Source organism: Betta splendens, chromosome 13 (assembly GCF_900634795.4).
Source record: "Betta splendens chromosome 13, fBetSpl5.4, whole genome shotgun sequence".
Classification (NCBI taxonomy): Eukaryota; Metazoa; Chordata; class Actinopteri; order Anabantiformes; family Osphronemidae; genus Betta; species Betta splendens.
Window position 1 is genome coordinate 5862163 of NC_040893.2, and position 17903 is coordinate 5880065.

General features: G+C 44.3%; 1 protein-coding gene across 2 annotated transcripts in view; it reads left to right on the top strand.

Annotated features, from left to right (window-relative positions):
• The first annotated feature begins 10318 nt into the window (after window positions 1-10318).
• LOC114868410 (CD166 antigen homolog A-like) overlaps window positions 10319-17903 on the top strand; it is a 32877-nt gene continuing 25292 nt past the window's right edge. For both annotated transcript variants that reach the window (XM_029171958.3, XM_029171959.3), the window contains exon 1: window positions 10319-10602. In XM_029171958.3, the coding sequence (XP_029027791.1) occupies window positions 10542-10602 (61 nt within the window). In that variant the 5' untranslated portion in view covers window positions 10319-10541. The remainder of the gene's footprint in view (window positions 10603-17903) is intronic.

Below are 17903 nucleotides of genomic sequence, written 5' to 3' on the forward strand. Positions count from 1 at the left end.
CAGTGATGCAAAGTACACATTATATGTAGCAAATGGAATGGAAGATGCAAAGCCGCCATCCACGGGCGGCGTCGCGACGGCCCGAGCTCCTGCCGATCAGGTACATTAGGCCTGACGTTAAATATTTGGCCGCCCGCGTGCTCGGAGGTGTGGCGGCTTCGCAGCAGGTGCGAGCGGCCCATTAGCGGCGAGCGCAGGCCCGGCCCGCAGGCAGCTAACCTCGTTTTACCCGGCGAACGCATTTGGCTGCTTTTAATTGCGGCAGCGCCGAGGTCCGAGAGTGGATCAAAATACAAAAGCGGCCAATTGTTTGGGGCTTCTTGTGACCTCATTACATTACTGACTAATAGATCCGATTATGGAGATCTGGTTATCACAGAGAAGGACGGGGGTGATGTAGGAGCGGGGGTGCAGCTGTGGTGGGCAGTTCAAAGGCACGGCGAGCTCAAAGTAACAGGGTTTTTTTTAAAAACACCACCGCTGGGCCTGTTCTTTGGTGTCAAACCTTTTGCTTAGGTTTCCTGTGATATTTGCATGGCTGACTAGCGCGCGGATGACAGCGAGCGACGAGCTAATAACGGCGCACAGAGACACTTTGTGTTTGAGCGCACGGCTTGTTTTAGAATGGCAGAGGCAGAACGCCGGTTTGAGTGAAATGCTGGTTTAATGAGTGTTAGGTGTCTCTGCGCCGCACGTATCACAACAGATATCACAAAAGCAACGTTTTTAATTAACCTTAAAGCTGCAGTGGCAAACGTACGCAGCATCTGGGGCTTTGGCTGGTTTCAAATCATTATTCAGTGTTTCTCCCACCTCTCTCTCTCTCTCTCTCTCTCTCTCTCTCTCTCTCTAAGGTGATAAGTCTTCGCTTAGCTGTAGGGAAACTATTTTTATAGAGGGTGGGCGGGACCTGCACAGGTGTGCTCCAGGTGAGTAACGCACATGCATCATCAATGAAAAATGCATGGGCTGTGCAGCCTTGTGTGCAACACACTGTAATGCTCTGCATTCTGTCCCCTTGCCATCAAAACCAACCTTTGTTGCCGTTTGTAGATTGTTGACCTATTGTGTTGTCTGTGACCATGTCCTGTGTTTTTCTGTCAAGTAAATAGGCAAACCTAGTAAATAGGGAACGAGTTATATTAGTCCAGAGACAAAGCAAACGCAGCTTCTTTACGTTTGCCTCAAAGTTTTTTTTTTTCTGATAAACACCATCTGCGTCTAGAATTATCAGATTTCACTGCCACTCGCTTTACTTTTTCAAAAAGGTTATTTGGAGTCAAACTGCCTGGGTAATAAGAAATCGCGAGTTTCAGGCTGTCTCAACAGAGCAGGTTTGCTCTGAATGGCACCGCTACCTAATCTCCATATGAAATGTGTACAACAAAGGGGAAAATTAGCTGCAAAAAGTAATTGTTTTGAGTGAGGCATGGAGAAAGTAAGCACAGGAGGGAGAATGCAGCAGAGCAGGGACATGTCAGGCTTAGTAATCAACCGCACTGAGAATGTCCCACGAGTTCATGCATAGAAGCTGTTTTTGCCCTAAGTTAAAAAAAAACAAACAAAAAAAAAAACAGTAGAATCCACAGCCAGTGCTCGGAAAGATTAATTCCCTGTTGATTTCGTAAACAGGATCAGATTGAGTGGTCGACGATGCCGAGTCAACCCAGGAGACTGGGGTATTTCAATCAGGCAGCTGATTTAAACGTCCCCATCTATAACGTTCTTTACCGTTGAACGCCACTGCCTGCAGCCGCGAACGAATCCGTCAAATTGCACAGAGAGATTAATAAAAAAGACGCCGCTACGCGACACAAACCTGTTCTACCTGGGGCCTGGGAGGACTGGTTCTGCGTCAGGGCAAATAATGTGGGGCATCGAGTGGACTCCGAACTGACGCAACGCACGTCGGGCCAGATTTCAGACATGTGCCGTCCCCGTCCTCGGTGCCACGGCCTCGGGCTGATTCGGGGGTCGTTTGCATACTTTCAGCCTGTCCTAGAAGACAATGTCAAACACCGCGGCCTCCTCTCCGGCGGAGCAGTCGGTGACGGCAGCCAGTTCTCCACCGCCCAGCTGTCTCTCTCCCTCTGCAGCTGAGCCCACATTGTCACCAAGCCAGCGTGAGGCGAAGGTAGCGCGGCTCCAGAACAGAGCCAATTGTTATGGTAACATCTGTTTGTTTGAGGGAGGCGGGGGCGGGTGGTGGTGGAGGTGGGGGGGGCTAATTGCACTGTTCGGGTTCTCATGGGTCACCACCAGTGAGTGACAAACTCTGCGGCTTGTTATGGGGAGCCCAAGGGCGTAGGGGAGATAATGTGGGCCTAGCATGGACCAACAAACAGACCACCTCTCCAGGGCAGACGTCCCACAATCCCCCCCGCATTCCAGGGTCGGGGGGGGGCTTTAGTCGTCCGTCCTCACCCGCGTTTGAAGAGTCCTAATCAGATCTACGCATTCGAGGGTTGGGGACGTGGCTGGATCTGCATTGTTACTTTAAACAATGACCTGGTTCTTGTCTGCGGTGTTGAATGTCACCTGTGAGGTGCTTCTTTCACGCCCTGCAAACAACACGTTGGGAAGTCATTAGATGAGCAAACTCTGCTCGTGTGGTACCTTAAAACGCAGGAGCTTCTCATACCGACGCTCAGAAAATCACAAAGAATATGCAAAAATAAGAAAACTTTAAAACCTGAAAAAACAAAGGCACCCTCAGTAAACAGCTAAAACTATAGTAGCGTTTCTGTTTTAATTTGAAATCATTTTGTTTCATAATGTGACATAATGTGATATTTTGTATTATTTCTGATTCAGAATCCTCAGGAAACACAACATGCTCCTCCGTTCCAAGTGATTAGCTGGTTGTTTGACTTGTGTTCTCCAGTATTTCAATCCTGATGCTTCCTCTATGGTTGTTATGCAAGTTATTCACTTAGCGCATATCTGTGACTATACAGGAAATATTTAGCAATTACCAAGTCTGGGGAGAAATCAACAAGTGCCTGATTCCAGAAATGCCTTGTAATCACACAAATCTGGTAAAGCAGCTACTGCAACTTCAAGTACTTGACGAATTTACCAAATAACTGTGAGTATCGACAGAGTGTTTGTATTTGCAAGAGGCAGCCACCAACTGGGACCTGCACAAGGACCATGAGCAGTGGTGCATTCAGAAATCTGACACCCCCTCAGAATAAAAGGCAGGTCCTGAAACATGCATAACATCATCACTTCCTTTCTTTACCGAAAATGCTTCACGGGGGATGAATGTACAAAAGCAAAACTCATATGCTTCAGGAGGAAATATATGAATCAGCAGAAAAGACATTACTTTAAATTCCGATGAGTCACTGGTCAGACTCATTAAAAGTTACACTTGCTTTACTCACACATTTATGTTACCTATTTATACATTAGGGATGTTCATCTAAAGTGAGTGTCCTGTTAAGATGTTGGAGCCAGTCTTTAATCTAAAATTAAAGAAACTTATAAAAAACTCCAGCTCATTACTGACTCTTTGCCATTTGAAGCTGCCCTGAGCTATATTACTATATTGGCTATGGCCCAAAATATTATTTATAGGTGAAATAAAATCCCCTATAAGCTTTCCGAGATACGGTTAAAGTTCCTTTTTATCGTCTTTCAGCTTCTTTCCTTCTTTGTTTCTTTACCAAGTTTGTGTCACTTTTACTTTAAACTTTTTTGTGCGTCAAAAAAAAACCTCTTGAATGAACCTTGCTGTACACGACCTGAACAGCACCAGACGAAGCGCTATCTTTAGCTGCTGGGGGCTGTGATATTTCCCTCAGGAGCTGATGGAGACCAAAAACAGTGCTAAAAAGAGGTTGAATAATAGACTTATTTTAGTCCCACAAACGTACCCTCAGATAAGTGCTAGCGTGGCTCCAAATCTGCTGCATGTGCAATAGTTTGCTAATTAACTCCCTCATGTCAACTTACGCGTCGTCACATCTCTTTTCTGCTGCCACCAAAAAAAAAAGTTTGTGAGGATTTGCATTATTGTGCTACAGTACTTGTACATGAAGCTAGTTAACATTATACTGGATATACGGATACTGGGCTAATCACATAAAGTGAGTCATATCCATTAAGCTCCTCAGCGGCTCAGCGATAAGGGGGAGCCCCTCGGGGCCTTGTGGCTCAGTTACTCAGGGGCATCTGTGGGGAATTCGAGGGTGCTGCTTTTAAAATCATTTTTCCGCTCTGCGGGGGATCAATTTGCAGAACTCAGTCGCTTGTCATGAATGTCGAACGCTAACGTGAAACGCTCTCTGGGAATCAAACATCCAGTCGCAGATTCAGTGTTGCCCTCCAACTTTAAACTTCAAGTCGCAGAGAGATGAAACGATCCACGCTGGCACCTCACCGCTGCCCTCTCCAAACTTTGTCTGCTCACACGTTCCCAAACAGCCCAAAATGAGCGCCGGATTATTGTAATGTATGTAAAGCTCAGACACAGAACATACAGGCCTCGGTGGCCCGAAAGCAGGAGTTCTTTCCATCTTCCACGTCCTGCAAACTACATTTAGCTGGAATCCCAGCAGGTTTTACTCCAAGACCACAAATGGCAGCAGCTGATTCAGTTATTGCATGAGAAAAAAAAATATGTCCATGTTCATATTTGATTACTTTGTCGTCTGTTTGATATTCCTGACATGCCCTTTTCACTCCAATATATCAAGAGATTGTATCGCACTTTGCCCGGTATCTACTCCTCCTGCTTTAAAGATTAACTGGCGAACTGAATGTCAACCTGCTTTCACCACTGAACTGTATGAAGAGAAAAGGGGAGGCGGGATCAGCGGCGAATAAATGTGTGCAGACATATTATTCTAAAAGCCCTGCTTTGAAACGCGTCCGCTGCGAGGAGCCAGAACTTTTTTAATTCTAATAACACAATTGCCAGAACATCACTTATCTTTTGTTTAAAAGTTAATTTCATGGAACATTTGGGTGTTGGCGGAAGACATATTCCCAAAATACGCGCTGCCATATTAACGAGGAATAACAAGACACCGCCATGTGTGTTTATTCTGGGCTGTTGTTCAAAGCATCAGCCTGCAGCAAGCGGCATTTAAGTACTGTCGATTCCACAGGCAATGAGCCGCCATTAACTGACAAACCAACAAATAGTTTCAGGCTTAGGTGAGAAATAAACAATACTGACAGCTGACAGATGCCAGAGTTGTAACAGACCGGTCTACATCTTCATGAATAATTTCAACGCCTTTCATGTTGCCAGTGAATTACATTTATGCATTCACAACCAGGTAATTTGGGGAAAACAGACACCAGCAGCAGCCAAGCCTGCCAGAGTGGGTTGAATATATCACACAGCAGCAGCTGCAGCCAACAGAGATGCAGGCAGAGGCTGCAGACTGAGAACGTTCACCTGTCACACGTCTGAACTCTATTTTTTGCCCTCTCAACCCTGTGTAATTGATTCTCCCTCTGAGATTTTATCCACAATAAGCCACGGTGATTTTCTTTTTTTTTTATCAATTTTTAATAAATAAACCACTGCTTGATTTTTTATTCTGTGACTTTCTGTTCCGTTGAGACACAAAAATCTGTTTAGCGAGGTGATACATATAGATATGCTTTAGGAAAATCATCTAAGTTGGTAAAAATGTACTTACAGCCCTAACGTAAACGCTGTATCTCCCTGTTTGCCTTTGATTTTGAAGTTATCAAGTGAATGACAGATTGAAATCATCTGCTTTAATGTGGCGGGTGTAATTTTCTCCTATGTCAAATTAAAGGCCGTATAATGCTTAAATAAATTCTTGTATTTGAGGAATTCGCTCATCGGCGGTGCAGCTTCTTTATCAGTCGCATCAGGTCGTGGAACTGTAGGATTTGCTTTTTTTCTGAACACAACAGTTGCACGAGACATTCTCCTCGGTACATTTGTACGAAGCGGTTCCACGACACAGGATTAACCTTCGAGGAGCAGGAAAACAACCTCACATATGTTAGCATGTGAGAAATTGAAATTAGACGTCGTAATTATAGGAATTATGTGTATGTGAATTATGTGTAACAAAAGAACAGGAGTCTGACTAATGACGGGGATCTTTGTGAGGTTTGTGAGCCTCCTTGTAGTAGTAGTGTGGCATGTGGCCAGAGCCATGTACCTCTATCTTGTCTGTGTGCGCTTCTAGCATCTAAATGTGTTCAGAGCCACTTTTTGTGCCATTTATAGTGAAGCCAGTTATTTTCTAGTCTTATGCAGCAGGTGTGCAGCGTGTACAGTAAGGGCTCTTCACCTCCATCTGTCTCCTCCTATTAATAGATCTGATAATGTCATGTTAAAGAAAGAACCCTGAAGAAGAGAACAGACAATTACATTGTTTATGTGAAATGAAGTGGCATCAGGTAGTTGTTTCTACATATACAATACACACATGTTATTCAGTAATAAATTGCATCATGAGATAAGTATGCGATGTTGTGGTTACGTACATTTCAAAAAACCTAATCATGGTTGCAGCTTAGTTGCATAAAACGTTGCTTTCAGGGGACATGGGTGCTTTGATGGACACCACACAACATCATTTTTGGGCTCACTATTGTCTACATTGTTTTCATTTAGCTTTTTTTTTCAGAGAAATTCTTGGATTAATTGTTTAATATTTGGTTCATGCAGCAAAGGCAACAAACTATCGCTTCTGGAGACTTGGTGGAGACCAAAACAGAGGTTAAATCAGCAACAGTAATAGACTAGACAAAAAAACTCCCTTGTTAGGGGTCATTGGGCGAACCACTCAGTTCATCGCATGCCCACATTGAAACAGACGATGCACAGCAAACCCGCCTGTATGTCTTCTAACTGTGGTAGGAAGCTGGAGTTCCCCGGAGAGAACCTGCACAGACACAGAGAACATGCAGACTCCACACAAAAAGGCACCTGGCCTTTCCTCGGGACAAACCCAAACAAACTCATATGAAGGCTAATGTTCAACAGTATGAGATTAATTCACATCATGTAAGAGAGTTTACAGCTCATTGCACTCACACACAACCCTCATTATTACAAGTACCTTGTGATAAATGATAAATAAATTCAATTAAGAAAACTCACATGCAACATCTGTCGGCAGCTGTACAGAACAGAGACTCAGAACCATGTGCACGCTGACTATGCTTTGCACAATTTTAAACCATCTGACTCGTAATAGCATGACAATATAAGATATTTGCTTTGGTCTCCTCATTTGTTTTACTGTTGCCATGAAGTCGCAGTGTCCATCGATCGGTTTTAATATACGTCACGTATGGATGGCATGAGTAGCTCAAACAAAGTTCCATTCTTTATTTCTTGGTGTAAATGTGAGGATTAGTTGGGGGGTGGGGGTGTAGGCTCTACAGAGAACAATGAAATCAATAAAACACAGACTCCTCACAGAAAGAGAGGTAACTCTGCATCGACTACAGTCTGCTCACACACTCAATCAGATTAACTAATGAAGCAATTATCGATCTGAAGTGGGGCTGCCGGCCTGCACAGGACTGGCCATTAAGTGGATCTTCACCTCCCTTGGCCACGCTGAAAATGCCAGGGTCACTGTGTTCGCTGCTTGACACAGTTTACTGAAGCTCAATCTGAAGGAGACTAATCACTTATTTGGCCCCCGGTAGCGGCTCTGAAGGGGCCAGCGCCTCCGCTGGATGAGGGGGGGGGGGGGGTTGATTTTCACAAAACCTGTAGAGCAGCCAAATTATCCTGTGCCATATATTCCGTGCTTCAGCCTGGTGAAAATGGAAGAATCTAAAAAGAGCGGTGACGACTGCAGGGGCTGGAAATGAGTAGCATCCTGTTGGGTTTCCAATGCGCGCTGTTCCGCTTCTCCCAGTAACTGCTGTTGTTTAGTTTATTGTGACAACGCTGAATTTGATTATTTTTACACTTGAAACACACGTATGACAATTAGCGAAGACCTACGACACAAGCCAGTGGGGAAGGTGAGAAAAGGGGAAAAAAACAGATTTCCTATCTGCAATACCCCTGAATGTCAAAGATATGTACTTTCACTGCCGGAATCCATAGCAACGCAAGGTTGTTTGTTTCCATGCTCATAGCGGGAGCGGTGTCACAAGATGTCTCACAAGATGTCAAAATAGGAGTCCTCATTCTTTCATCAAATAAAAGACAGCAGGAGAGGGTACAGTTCCTCCACTATGACATGATATATTGTAATTCATTATTCTGTGTGTAATCTCTTTCTCCAGTCACGGAGACTGACTGAAAATGCTCTCCTGTGAATACAAAATCAACCTGAGCTTCAAGCTGTGTTCATTGCACTAAAAAAAAATAATAAAAAAGCATGACATAAAGTTTTAGCAGAACCAGCTCACGCTTTTTACTGGAGATTCTTTTTTTCTTTTGGGTTTAGTTCTGTTTAGTTCCAGTTTGTGTGCTTCAATATTTCGCCTTGACCAGCCCAATTATGGCCCAGGTGTCATTGTTTGGTAAATGAACATCGCGCTGCAGGCTTGGTCATCAGTCAGTCTCATTCACTTTCACCCACACGAACAAAAAAAAAGCAAAAAAAAAAAAGCAAATAGTTCTCTTTTTTCTTTCGGTGCACTGAGGCAAGAAAAATATTGCTTTGCGGTTAACTTCTAATCAAATTGCATTAGGTTTTCACAGCCTGTGCCCTCACTCCATTTGCACAAACCATCACAGACCTACATGAATTTCACACCCAGGGTGAGGAATACTTACTTCTTCACCCCAATAGACTTCTCCTCCAGCTCAACACACACACATGCACGCACATATTGTGATCAGACAAGCATGATCGTGCAGTCTCAGCACAGTGGTGAAATCATTTGCTTTGGAGAAAGTGTGCTTTTAATGACATTCCTCATGCTCTGATGTTATTTTTACCAACTTCTGAAATGGGCGCGCTGTAGCTGTCAGTGTTACGCCTGTTTTCCGAGCGCGGCACTACAGCAAACAGCTCCAGACAGCCGCTCGCACGCGCGCGGCAAACCACAGTCTAGATCGGAACATGATATGCGCAGAAATACAGATCCTGCCACAACACAGCCACGAAGCAGCAAAGCACATGCCAGAGTTTCACAGCCAAAGCACTCGGCGTAATTATAATTATTATCATTAGTTTTTACATGGATATTAATTATTGCGGTGTAGCTCTTGAATGTGCTGAAGGGAAATAACCGAACAGTAAGCAGATATGAGGGAGTAAGAATTAATTACGGTTCAATTATTTGTGTGCAAACGCCTTTATTATAATTAACCTCAGACCCGCGTCCTATAGGACGCTTTACAGTGAACCTGTCATCCTCTGTGAGGCTCAAAGCTGCATGACACTGTGTGTTGCTTCCTGATGAAACAAGTCAGAGGTGGGGGTTGATTGAAAGTGGACCTCAGTGTGTGTGTGATCATGCAGGAGTGCATGCTGGCGATGGCAGATACTCGAGCAAGTGCAATTTTGAGGTTATGGCACTTTTGGTCTTCTGATCTACTTCTACTACATGTAGATATCCAGAATATGTACCTCACCACATTTATGTCGTGGCTGCAGCTCTCCCTCGGCTTATCAAATGCCACTAAACACAAATATTAAATATTAAAAGACTCCTGCCTGATACTCTACACCTAAGATTACACCTTGAATAATCGATAAAAACAACTGGCACAAAATTTGCAGCTATAACAGCATAACTAATAAACCCGACTAAATCAATTAATAAATAAACTCATTTTAGCTTGTCAGATGTGAGATTTTGTTACTTCTTTCCCTCTGATTAATCTGTAAACTAATATATTAGGTGTTGGGCTGTTGCTCCCAATAAAATGTCACCTTGCACTCTGGGAAATTGTGACCACCACACTGTGACATTAATCAACAGCCTGATTACCTGATTCACTGAGAAAGTCATTCAGAAGACTGCTGTAGTGCGGTTAGTGCTGATGTGCACATCATTAAAGTTGGGTTAGTTACTTATTCCACGTACTCTGCGTGAGAGGAGTCTGTAGGCGCAGCTTTATAGGAGGTTTCCCCCTTTGTGTGTGGCTACGTGTTTGCACATGGATGTGGGGGGTTGGGGGGGGGCATGAAAGGAGAGGGAGAGGGAGGAGATGGAGGATGTGAGGGGGGAGGAGGGGGGCGGAATAAAGGGGTTCTTAAGGAAAAGGGTGGAGCAGGGGTGGCGGTGGGATGCGGGGGTGTGGGGGTGGCACTCGTGTGTGTGTGTGGGGGGGGGGGGGGGGGGGGGGGGGGGCATCGGGGGCGGAGCCGCAGACAGGATCGCCCGCCCTCGCGCTCGTCTCTGTCCCCTTCGCAATTACCTGTTCCAGCAGAGCTGCTGTGAGCGCGAGCTGGCGAGCACATGCCACGTTGGAAGAAGAGCCAAAACTGAAGTGAACTGCCTGTGCAAAGCGCGAGAGCGAGCGAGCACGCGAGGAGCGTTTCTTTGGGGGGGTTAATCCACTTCCAGAAAACTTAACCAAGTGTTTTTATTCCGACGGATCTGAGACACTCGCAAGGATGCACTTGTTGTCCGCCTGCTGCGCGCGTGCCCTCCTCATCTCCGCGCTCCTGAGCCAAGGTAAGCTATTGTCTCGTTCTTAGCCGCGCGCCGGTGACGGTGGCGGTGCTCACGAGCCGCAGGTAGCGCTCAGCCGCAAAAGTCTCACATGTCACGCGCAGGTGCCGAGAAAAAAAAAACTTCCGCCCGGGTTGTGGCGCACATTTGCGAGGAGAAGTTGAGCGGAGGCACCGCGAGTGAGTTGGAGCTCAACGCGGGCACCGGGCTAAGTTCACTGGGCTGCGTTCAGGCTCCGCGGCGGTGCTGCCTGATTCGTGCACACTGATTATCTCGTGGTTCTTTTGGCCGCTTGTACACCACGTATAATTCAGTCATACACTTTCCGCTTCTGTTATGCTACATGATTTAATCTGAAACCCCGGCGTTCATTTCGCCCCTTTATTACGGTTTTCCGCTAAAATAAGACCAGGTAGTTTTTCACAAGTTCTCCCACCTGACTCAGAGGGTTATTGTGCTGTCTACTGGTGGAATTCCCCGCCTATTCCTTTATAGGCGACTTTTCTGCTTGTAAACTGCTAATGTGATGTGGAATATTATCCGTTGTGCCACCCCCTTTTTTTACAATACATGATGGGAGAGGCAGTGAGGTAGACATCGTCACCCAATTTTCTCCTGGGCTCATGTCATGATGTCATCATGATGCTCCTGGTTTTTTTTATAATGTGTTTTTTCTCTCCTGTTAACCAGGGCTGTGAAGCAGAATGATGCTGCATTCACGTCTTGTCTGATTTACTGTAATTATGGGCTGCCTGTTGGGTGGGGGAACGCGCTCCTGACAGGCTCCTTCCAGTAATTACACACAGGGCAGGGCTCATTCTGCATGTGGGTAGTTAGATGTGAATGCCTCCAGGTTTTAGTCAAGAAATTTAGCCCTTTGGGTGCGATTGGAGTGTTGGGTTTTAGAATATACCCTGAATATGAGATTATGTTGCTCCCTTCAAAAAATAAAGCCTTTAAAACACCCCGTACTAATGAAAATGTGCATTGTGGTGATGATATGCTGGCTTTCTTTGTGCCTTGCTGCTGGTTTCCTTGTTGTCTGCTCTGGCCAACAGGTAGCAGTACCATGTGTTCATATCACTCAGCCAGGCCATTAAGCAAAGCTGCACCGAGGCTCACAGGCCACTCACTCTGATAGGAAAGGGGCTGAGAGGTTGATCCCAGATCACTCTCCCTCCACCTCGTCACACTGCGGCGGCGCCTGTTGTTGTGAATTAACTCCGTACAGCACCTATCATCCAGGCTCAGGTGGTTTTTTCCAGGGGAAACAAAAGGCCCTTTTTAAGGAGTTTTTTACACTGCTGCAATGGGTTGGTAATGAGGTTAGGCTTTACGGGTGTCCACACTGCCGTTGGGTTCAGCAAACCCTCTGCCTCAAACAACAGCCAAAACATGTGTGTGTTTGCTCAGTCAACAGATGGTCAGGAAAACCTCATAATAGCTCTCTTGAGTTATTGCAAACCTGAAATATTCCTGATTCTTTGCCAATTTGCTCAGTATGGCGAAAGTCCAACTGAAGAGGCTTATGGAATTTTGGATTTGCAATAAAAACCACATCAATATTTGTAATAAAAAAACCAAGCCTTTGTTGATTACATTCGAACAGATGAGAGAGGAGCAGCTTCCAGGGCTTCAGGGTAACAGGCCGAACCGTGGCCACAACCAGATAGAGCAGAAAAACAGATCCTTGAATTAGTCCTAGAATAAACAGTGTGCATCTGTTTTATTGTTCACTCCCCTGTCCCCACCCTTCTGCACAGACTGTACCCCTCTGCCACCCCCCCCCCCCCTCTGAGCAGACAGACAGCACTCGGTGTCACAGCTGGTATTACTTGTCAAGCGAGTGGGGCTCTCCCTTTTTGCTAATGGACTAATCTCTTGCGGGGGGTCACCCAATTTCACCTGAGATAGATTCCTTCCGCTCCCTTCATCTCTAACTAGGTTATGTCCAGACCTGTCCTGTGAGGGCTGTGATGCTAATGCACAGGAAAAGGAAAGAGCAGCTTTAATTTCATGTTTGGGGTTCCTTGCAGGATTACACACAAGTGCGTATTTGTGTGCTTGTGCACGTCTCATCTTGTTTATAAGTGGTTTTTCCTTCTTGATGTTCGAAGGCTGCTCGTGCTTGTTTCTTCTTTCAAAGGAGAGTTCTTTGTGACTTGCAAAGTATTGTATCCCTTCATGAAAAATTCAGATGCATTCATGAGAAGTATGGCAACTCAACCGAATCATGGCTCTGAATAGAAATGCAGCGACGGTACTTCACTTTGGGCAATCACTTTAATACTTTGTTTTTTAAAACACTTTTTTGCATTTATGAGTTTAACAAATGGTGAGTTACGGTACACAATCAGTTTATGAATACTAAGTCTAACTTAGTCAAAGCGTCTAAACAAAGGGAATACATCATCTATTAATCCACAGTTCCCTAACTAATTACAGCAGGAATGCTTAAAAAAGCCTCAGTGTGATATCTATCAAAGTCATTATCCTGCAGGATGCTTAACCCATTTCCAGGCGTTCATAATGTGCCTCTAAAAGCTTTGTAGGACTCTCAGCCTCGTGTGTGGAGCAAATGTGTGAAATCGAATTTCACAGTTTGTATCCTTGTGTTTTTGATTTAAAGAAAAAAGATCTTCATAGCGAGCAGGAAGTGAGACAGATGCCATTACACATCAAAGAATCTCAAAGTGAGTGAGATATAAGAAACAGATGTTGAGTAAGACGAATTCTGAACTGGCCCGCGTGCTCCTTGGTCAGAATAAGAAAAGAGTAGAAATGTAGGCAGAAGGCTGCGGTGCTGTCGATGGAGGTTAAAGGGGGCTCCTCGGACAACAGAAGGCTCCTCCGACAGGCGAGGTCATACTGTAAATTAAAGCAGCATTGGGGCGGGGAGGCCCATGTCACCTCCCATCATGGGGTGCGGATTCCTACCAGTGCCCTTGGCTGCAGTGCTTTCCAAGCTGGGAAGTAGGGATCAGGCTTAATTAACGACAGACACCATGACTTTAAATTACTAGTAGCTGTAAAGAAAGATGAGGTTTTGGGGGCGGAGGATTAAAACTAAAAATAAGTTGTGATGAAATTCCAGTGTGGCTGTTACATAATCTTTGATGCAGCACAAAAAGGAGCAAAGAGCAGGTTTTTGGGGAAATCTCAAATTAAAGCTAATCATTAACGACCTTCGCTGCAAGGGGCCAGAAGTCTTTATAGCTTCCAGAAGAAACCAGGCTGATGCATCCCCAGGGAAATGATGCTTATTAAATATTCAACTTTAACATAGGCCATGATACTTCACAGACAGTAGACACAAGATTAAATGTAGTCGAATCGATAAGTTGTTTAAATCTGAGCACGGTTGCGTGAAACTCCAACGATTCTGGTGTAACACTTTGTTCACTTTGCATTGCCCCTCACCCATCTCACAGGCAGTTGAAGTGGCACACTCCCGTTTACACAGCCTCGTGCCTTCGTCCCCACCCCCGACACAATGAACAGGTGGAGAAGTGTTGGGTTTTAGGGCCGTGAAGGGGCCGAATGTCTCTTTATGATTGCAGTTTGTGTGTGCAGTTGTTGGAGGAAAATCAGGTCCCATCACTCATGTCAAGCCATGGCATCACCTCAACTTAGTCTTGATTAGAACTTTTATAGGTTCTTTTCAGTTTCACTGTTGTGTGTCTACTTTTTGATTTATCTCCCCTCCCACTAAACCAAACTGCACCTTTAGATTAGATGTAGAAAACAACAGTGAAGCAATATGAGCCGCAACATGAACACGCTGGGCTTCGTATGTGTTGGAGGGAGCCTTTCACTCGGTGCTGGACTCATTGAGTGGAGAGATGTATGAGTGGCTTTGCCTTGAGAAAATGAAAGGGCTGGGGTAAAAGTAATCACTCTCAGCCAATGACTCAATGAGAAAAGGGGCTTTTGTTCGCCTGTGACAGTTTTACACACAGGATTATCAGTAAAACAGCAGCAAGTGAATCTTAATTACACTTTGGTGGCTGGCTTGCCCCACTTCTAGCGCCAGAGTGGGCGATATATTCAATTTTTATTATCTCTGCTAAAACTGGCTCTTCATCTGTGAATTTTTTGGTGTAATTTACCATTCAGGTTAAGAAGAATAGGCTTTTGCACATCTTGTTTTATAGTTGACCTGTTTAAACCGAGGTGGGATCGTTTAAGAATCAAAAAACAATATGACGTTTCCCCGAGCAGCCCGTGACATCTCTATTTTCCTACGTTCCTCGTTTTGCGCACAGGTTCCTGCTCGGCCATGCAAAATAATGGTTTGTTTGTTATCCAACGGGAGGGAGCAGAGTTCTATTGTTTCAGCCATAAAGAAAGGCTTAACAACAGGAGAGAGATGACTATGCTGTGCAGTGGCGCTTCTTTCCTTATGCAGAAATAGCCCCATTGAAATGCATGAAGGTATCTGTGGTTTCGGTGAAAGCCCAGTGGCACTGATATTAGGCAGCCCTTGTTTCAGGGACAAAAAGTGAGGTTGTTTCTGTCTTTTGTCATTGACACAGCCCCCAGCTTTCACTGGATTCCTCTGGACTCCCACTGACTACATTGTGAAGCTGGCTCTTTTTAAACAAATGAGTGTATGATAGCGACTTCTTGCTCCTGCTCCTCTCCTTTGTCATTAATATGGAACAGCACACACCCCTTGGAGAGGGCACGGAGGAGCTGCTGCCCGTCCCTGCGCAACCTGACTGGGGAGGAAGCGCTCCTTCTCCATATGAAAAGCCTGTGGCCACACCCATCTTTAACAAGGCCCCGATCTTTGTTCAGATTCTCCATTAGAGTCATTGCGCTGCTTTAATGAATTCTTTGAGAGGCCTCCATTAACTGTCATGGTAATGATTTGGCCTGAAAGAAAATGTAAGGAATACCATAATGAGCCACATGTTCGAGTGGCCTTTGTTATTTTGTAAATTACATTAAGTGAACATCTTTTTATTATCAAAATGTATCTTAAGTTGAAGTGACACTGGGTCATCATATGGGAGCACCAGCAGCTCCCACCACTGACTGTTCTAGTGACCCATTAAAAAGGTCACATCAGATATTTATGCCCACACTCCAATAAAGCCATCATTCTGCCTATGTATGAGAGTCAAGTAGCAAGACTCTGGGTGGCTATTGTATGAAACCTTTGTTTTGACTTTGTCTCATTTAGGCAAGTCAGTCAGGTTGACAAAGCTTTTGTGTAAAAGGTGAAACATTCACTTGAAGCCCCAGGCCAGCTAATAAAAGGACACAGAGTTTTGTCTTTCGCACATTTCTGAAGCCGCCTCTGTTAGGTCCAAAGCTCCACTGCAATACGCAGAAGTCACTCTATTCATTCATATGCCGTTAAGCAATTTTTCATTCATGAAACATTGTGTCGCTTCCTGCGTCTTGCCTGTGGGACTTAACAGAATGGTCTTGTGTCTGGATTTGACCTCAACATTCCCATTCTTGCCTTTTTAAAAGCTGTTTCTTTGTGTTGTGGTGATGTCCACCATCTTTCCTTCACAGACTGCTGCAGCAGTCTGCAGTGCCCGAAGCTATCTTTGATTACACGCTGCTTCGGTTGAACTTGCTTGAGACACGAATTCTCATTCAGGGAGACTCACTTTCACAGAGGAGAGTAAGAGTATGGGTCTGATTGGAATTAAAAGCCTGTCATTCTAGTAATGCCTAAGTAAGAAACAAGATAGAAGATTAAACGCTTGGCCCATTCCATTATGTCATCAAAGTGTCAATACACCTGAGGCTCTGCTTGAACTGCTGTAGAGCTTTCAAATATGCCATGATTTCTAACGGCAGGTTATACCAGTTGATGGTATTTTCTCTTTTTGCTCTCATTTAATGAATTTCACCCTCCTTCATAAATTAGATTCCCACATTACTTGGGTAGTTTGAGGCAAAAGAATGTAACTATAAATACAGTGTATGATTTAATTAGAAACACACATCAAAGTAGCAGAAATAGAAAAGGCAGAAAATCTGCCTCCCAGATTACGTGTTTGCTAGTCTTTAGTAAATGTAGCATTTCCACAATAACTATCAACTAACAACTACAACAAGCTTACTCAGCCCTTGATGTAACCCTGTTAAAATTTGTGCTAAGGTTTAAGCATGTAAGGTTCTTATCATCTCATTTATTATTTGATATAGTTATGAATAAATGTCAAGTTAAATAAAATAGAAATAGCAAAACGAAATGTTCGTGATCCCCCTTCCTCATTTTCACCATTTAAACATTTTCACATTCCATTCCATGGACAGTTCAGACTTCCATTCAAGCCTCAGGGCATGTTCCTCCTGTGCAGTCCCTTGGAAAAATACGTGATTAAGTGGGAAGAAATGTAGTCCTCATAGAAGATTATAGTATGTTGCTCTAAACTGTCTTTGTTTTGACAGCAGCTGCAGCAGCTGCACGGTTTCCGTAGAATGAACCTCACTTTTTATTCACACAAGTTAAGTGGTGGGTATTGGGTGGCAATTACCACACTAGTGATGCTTTGGCTAATGCCTGACTTGTGGATGTGTTCATTTCACGATAAAACTCTGTGCGTTGCTGTTAGGTATTCAGCTGATCATCTGCCAGACCTTACAAAGAAGGTGAAGAGATGCATGTCTGGTAATTGGATGCACTACTTAATTTTCTAATGGGAATTCTTAAGAGGTCAAGTATCCTTGTGTTCTTAGTGAGAATTTCTAAGCATTACATATCCCCCTGGTGCAATTTAAATTCCGACTTTTGTTCTGACTTATCATCCTAGCACAAAAAACCTCTATTTGTATGAGTGCTTTTCCTTGGCTGCAGGGTGGTTGCCAAAGATAAATGCAGAAATGTTTAATAGTAATCTCACAAGCAGCCTGTCCACCGGAGGCTCCTGTCAAATAAAGCCTGCATTATTAACATGCTAGACTATATAGAGTAAAGACATTGTTAAATGAACTTTGCAGTGTTTAATTCTGAGTAATGAAGATGCCATAACCCATTACGCTACCGTTCATTTTACCCCTGTACAGGAAGGGATGACACATCATTTCCTCATATAATGATAGTGATTTCATCTGAAGGCAGGGTCACAAAGATGGAAAAAACTGACAGTGAAAAATGAGCAATATTTTGTAGTAGGCGTGATTGGTGTAAGAACCATTTTGAGTAAAGCAACCTGGATTTTCAGCTCTTTCTTGAGGAATCTCATATGCTCTCTTAAGCATGTACAAACTAAGACAGCGTCACAAGACAGTTTGTCATCATGTGAATATCTGTTCAGATGGTAACTTCTCCCAGTGAG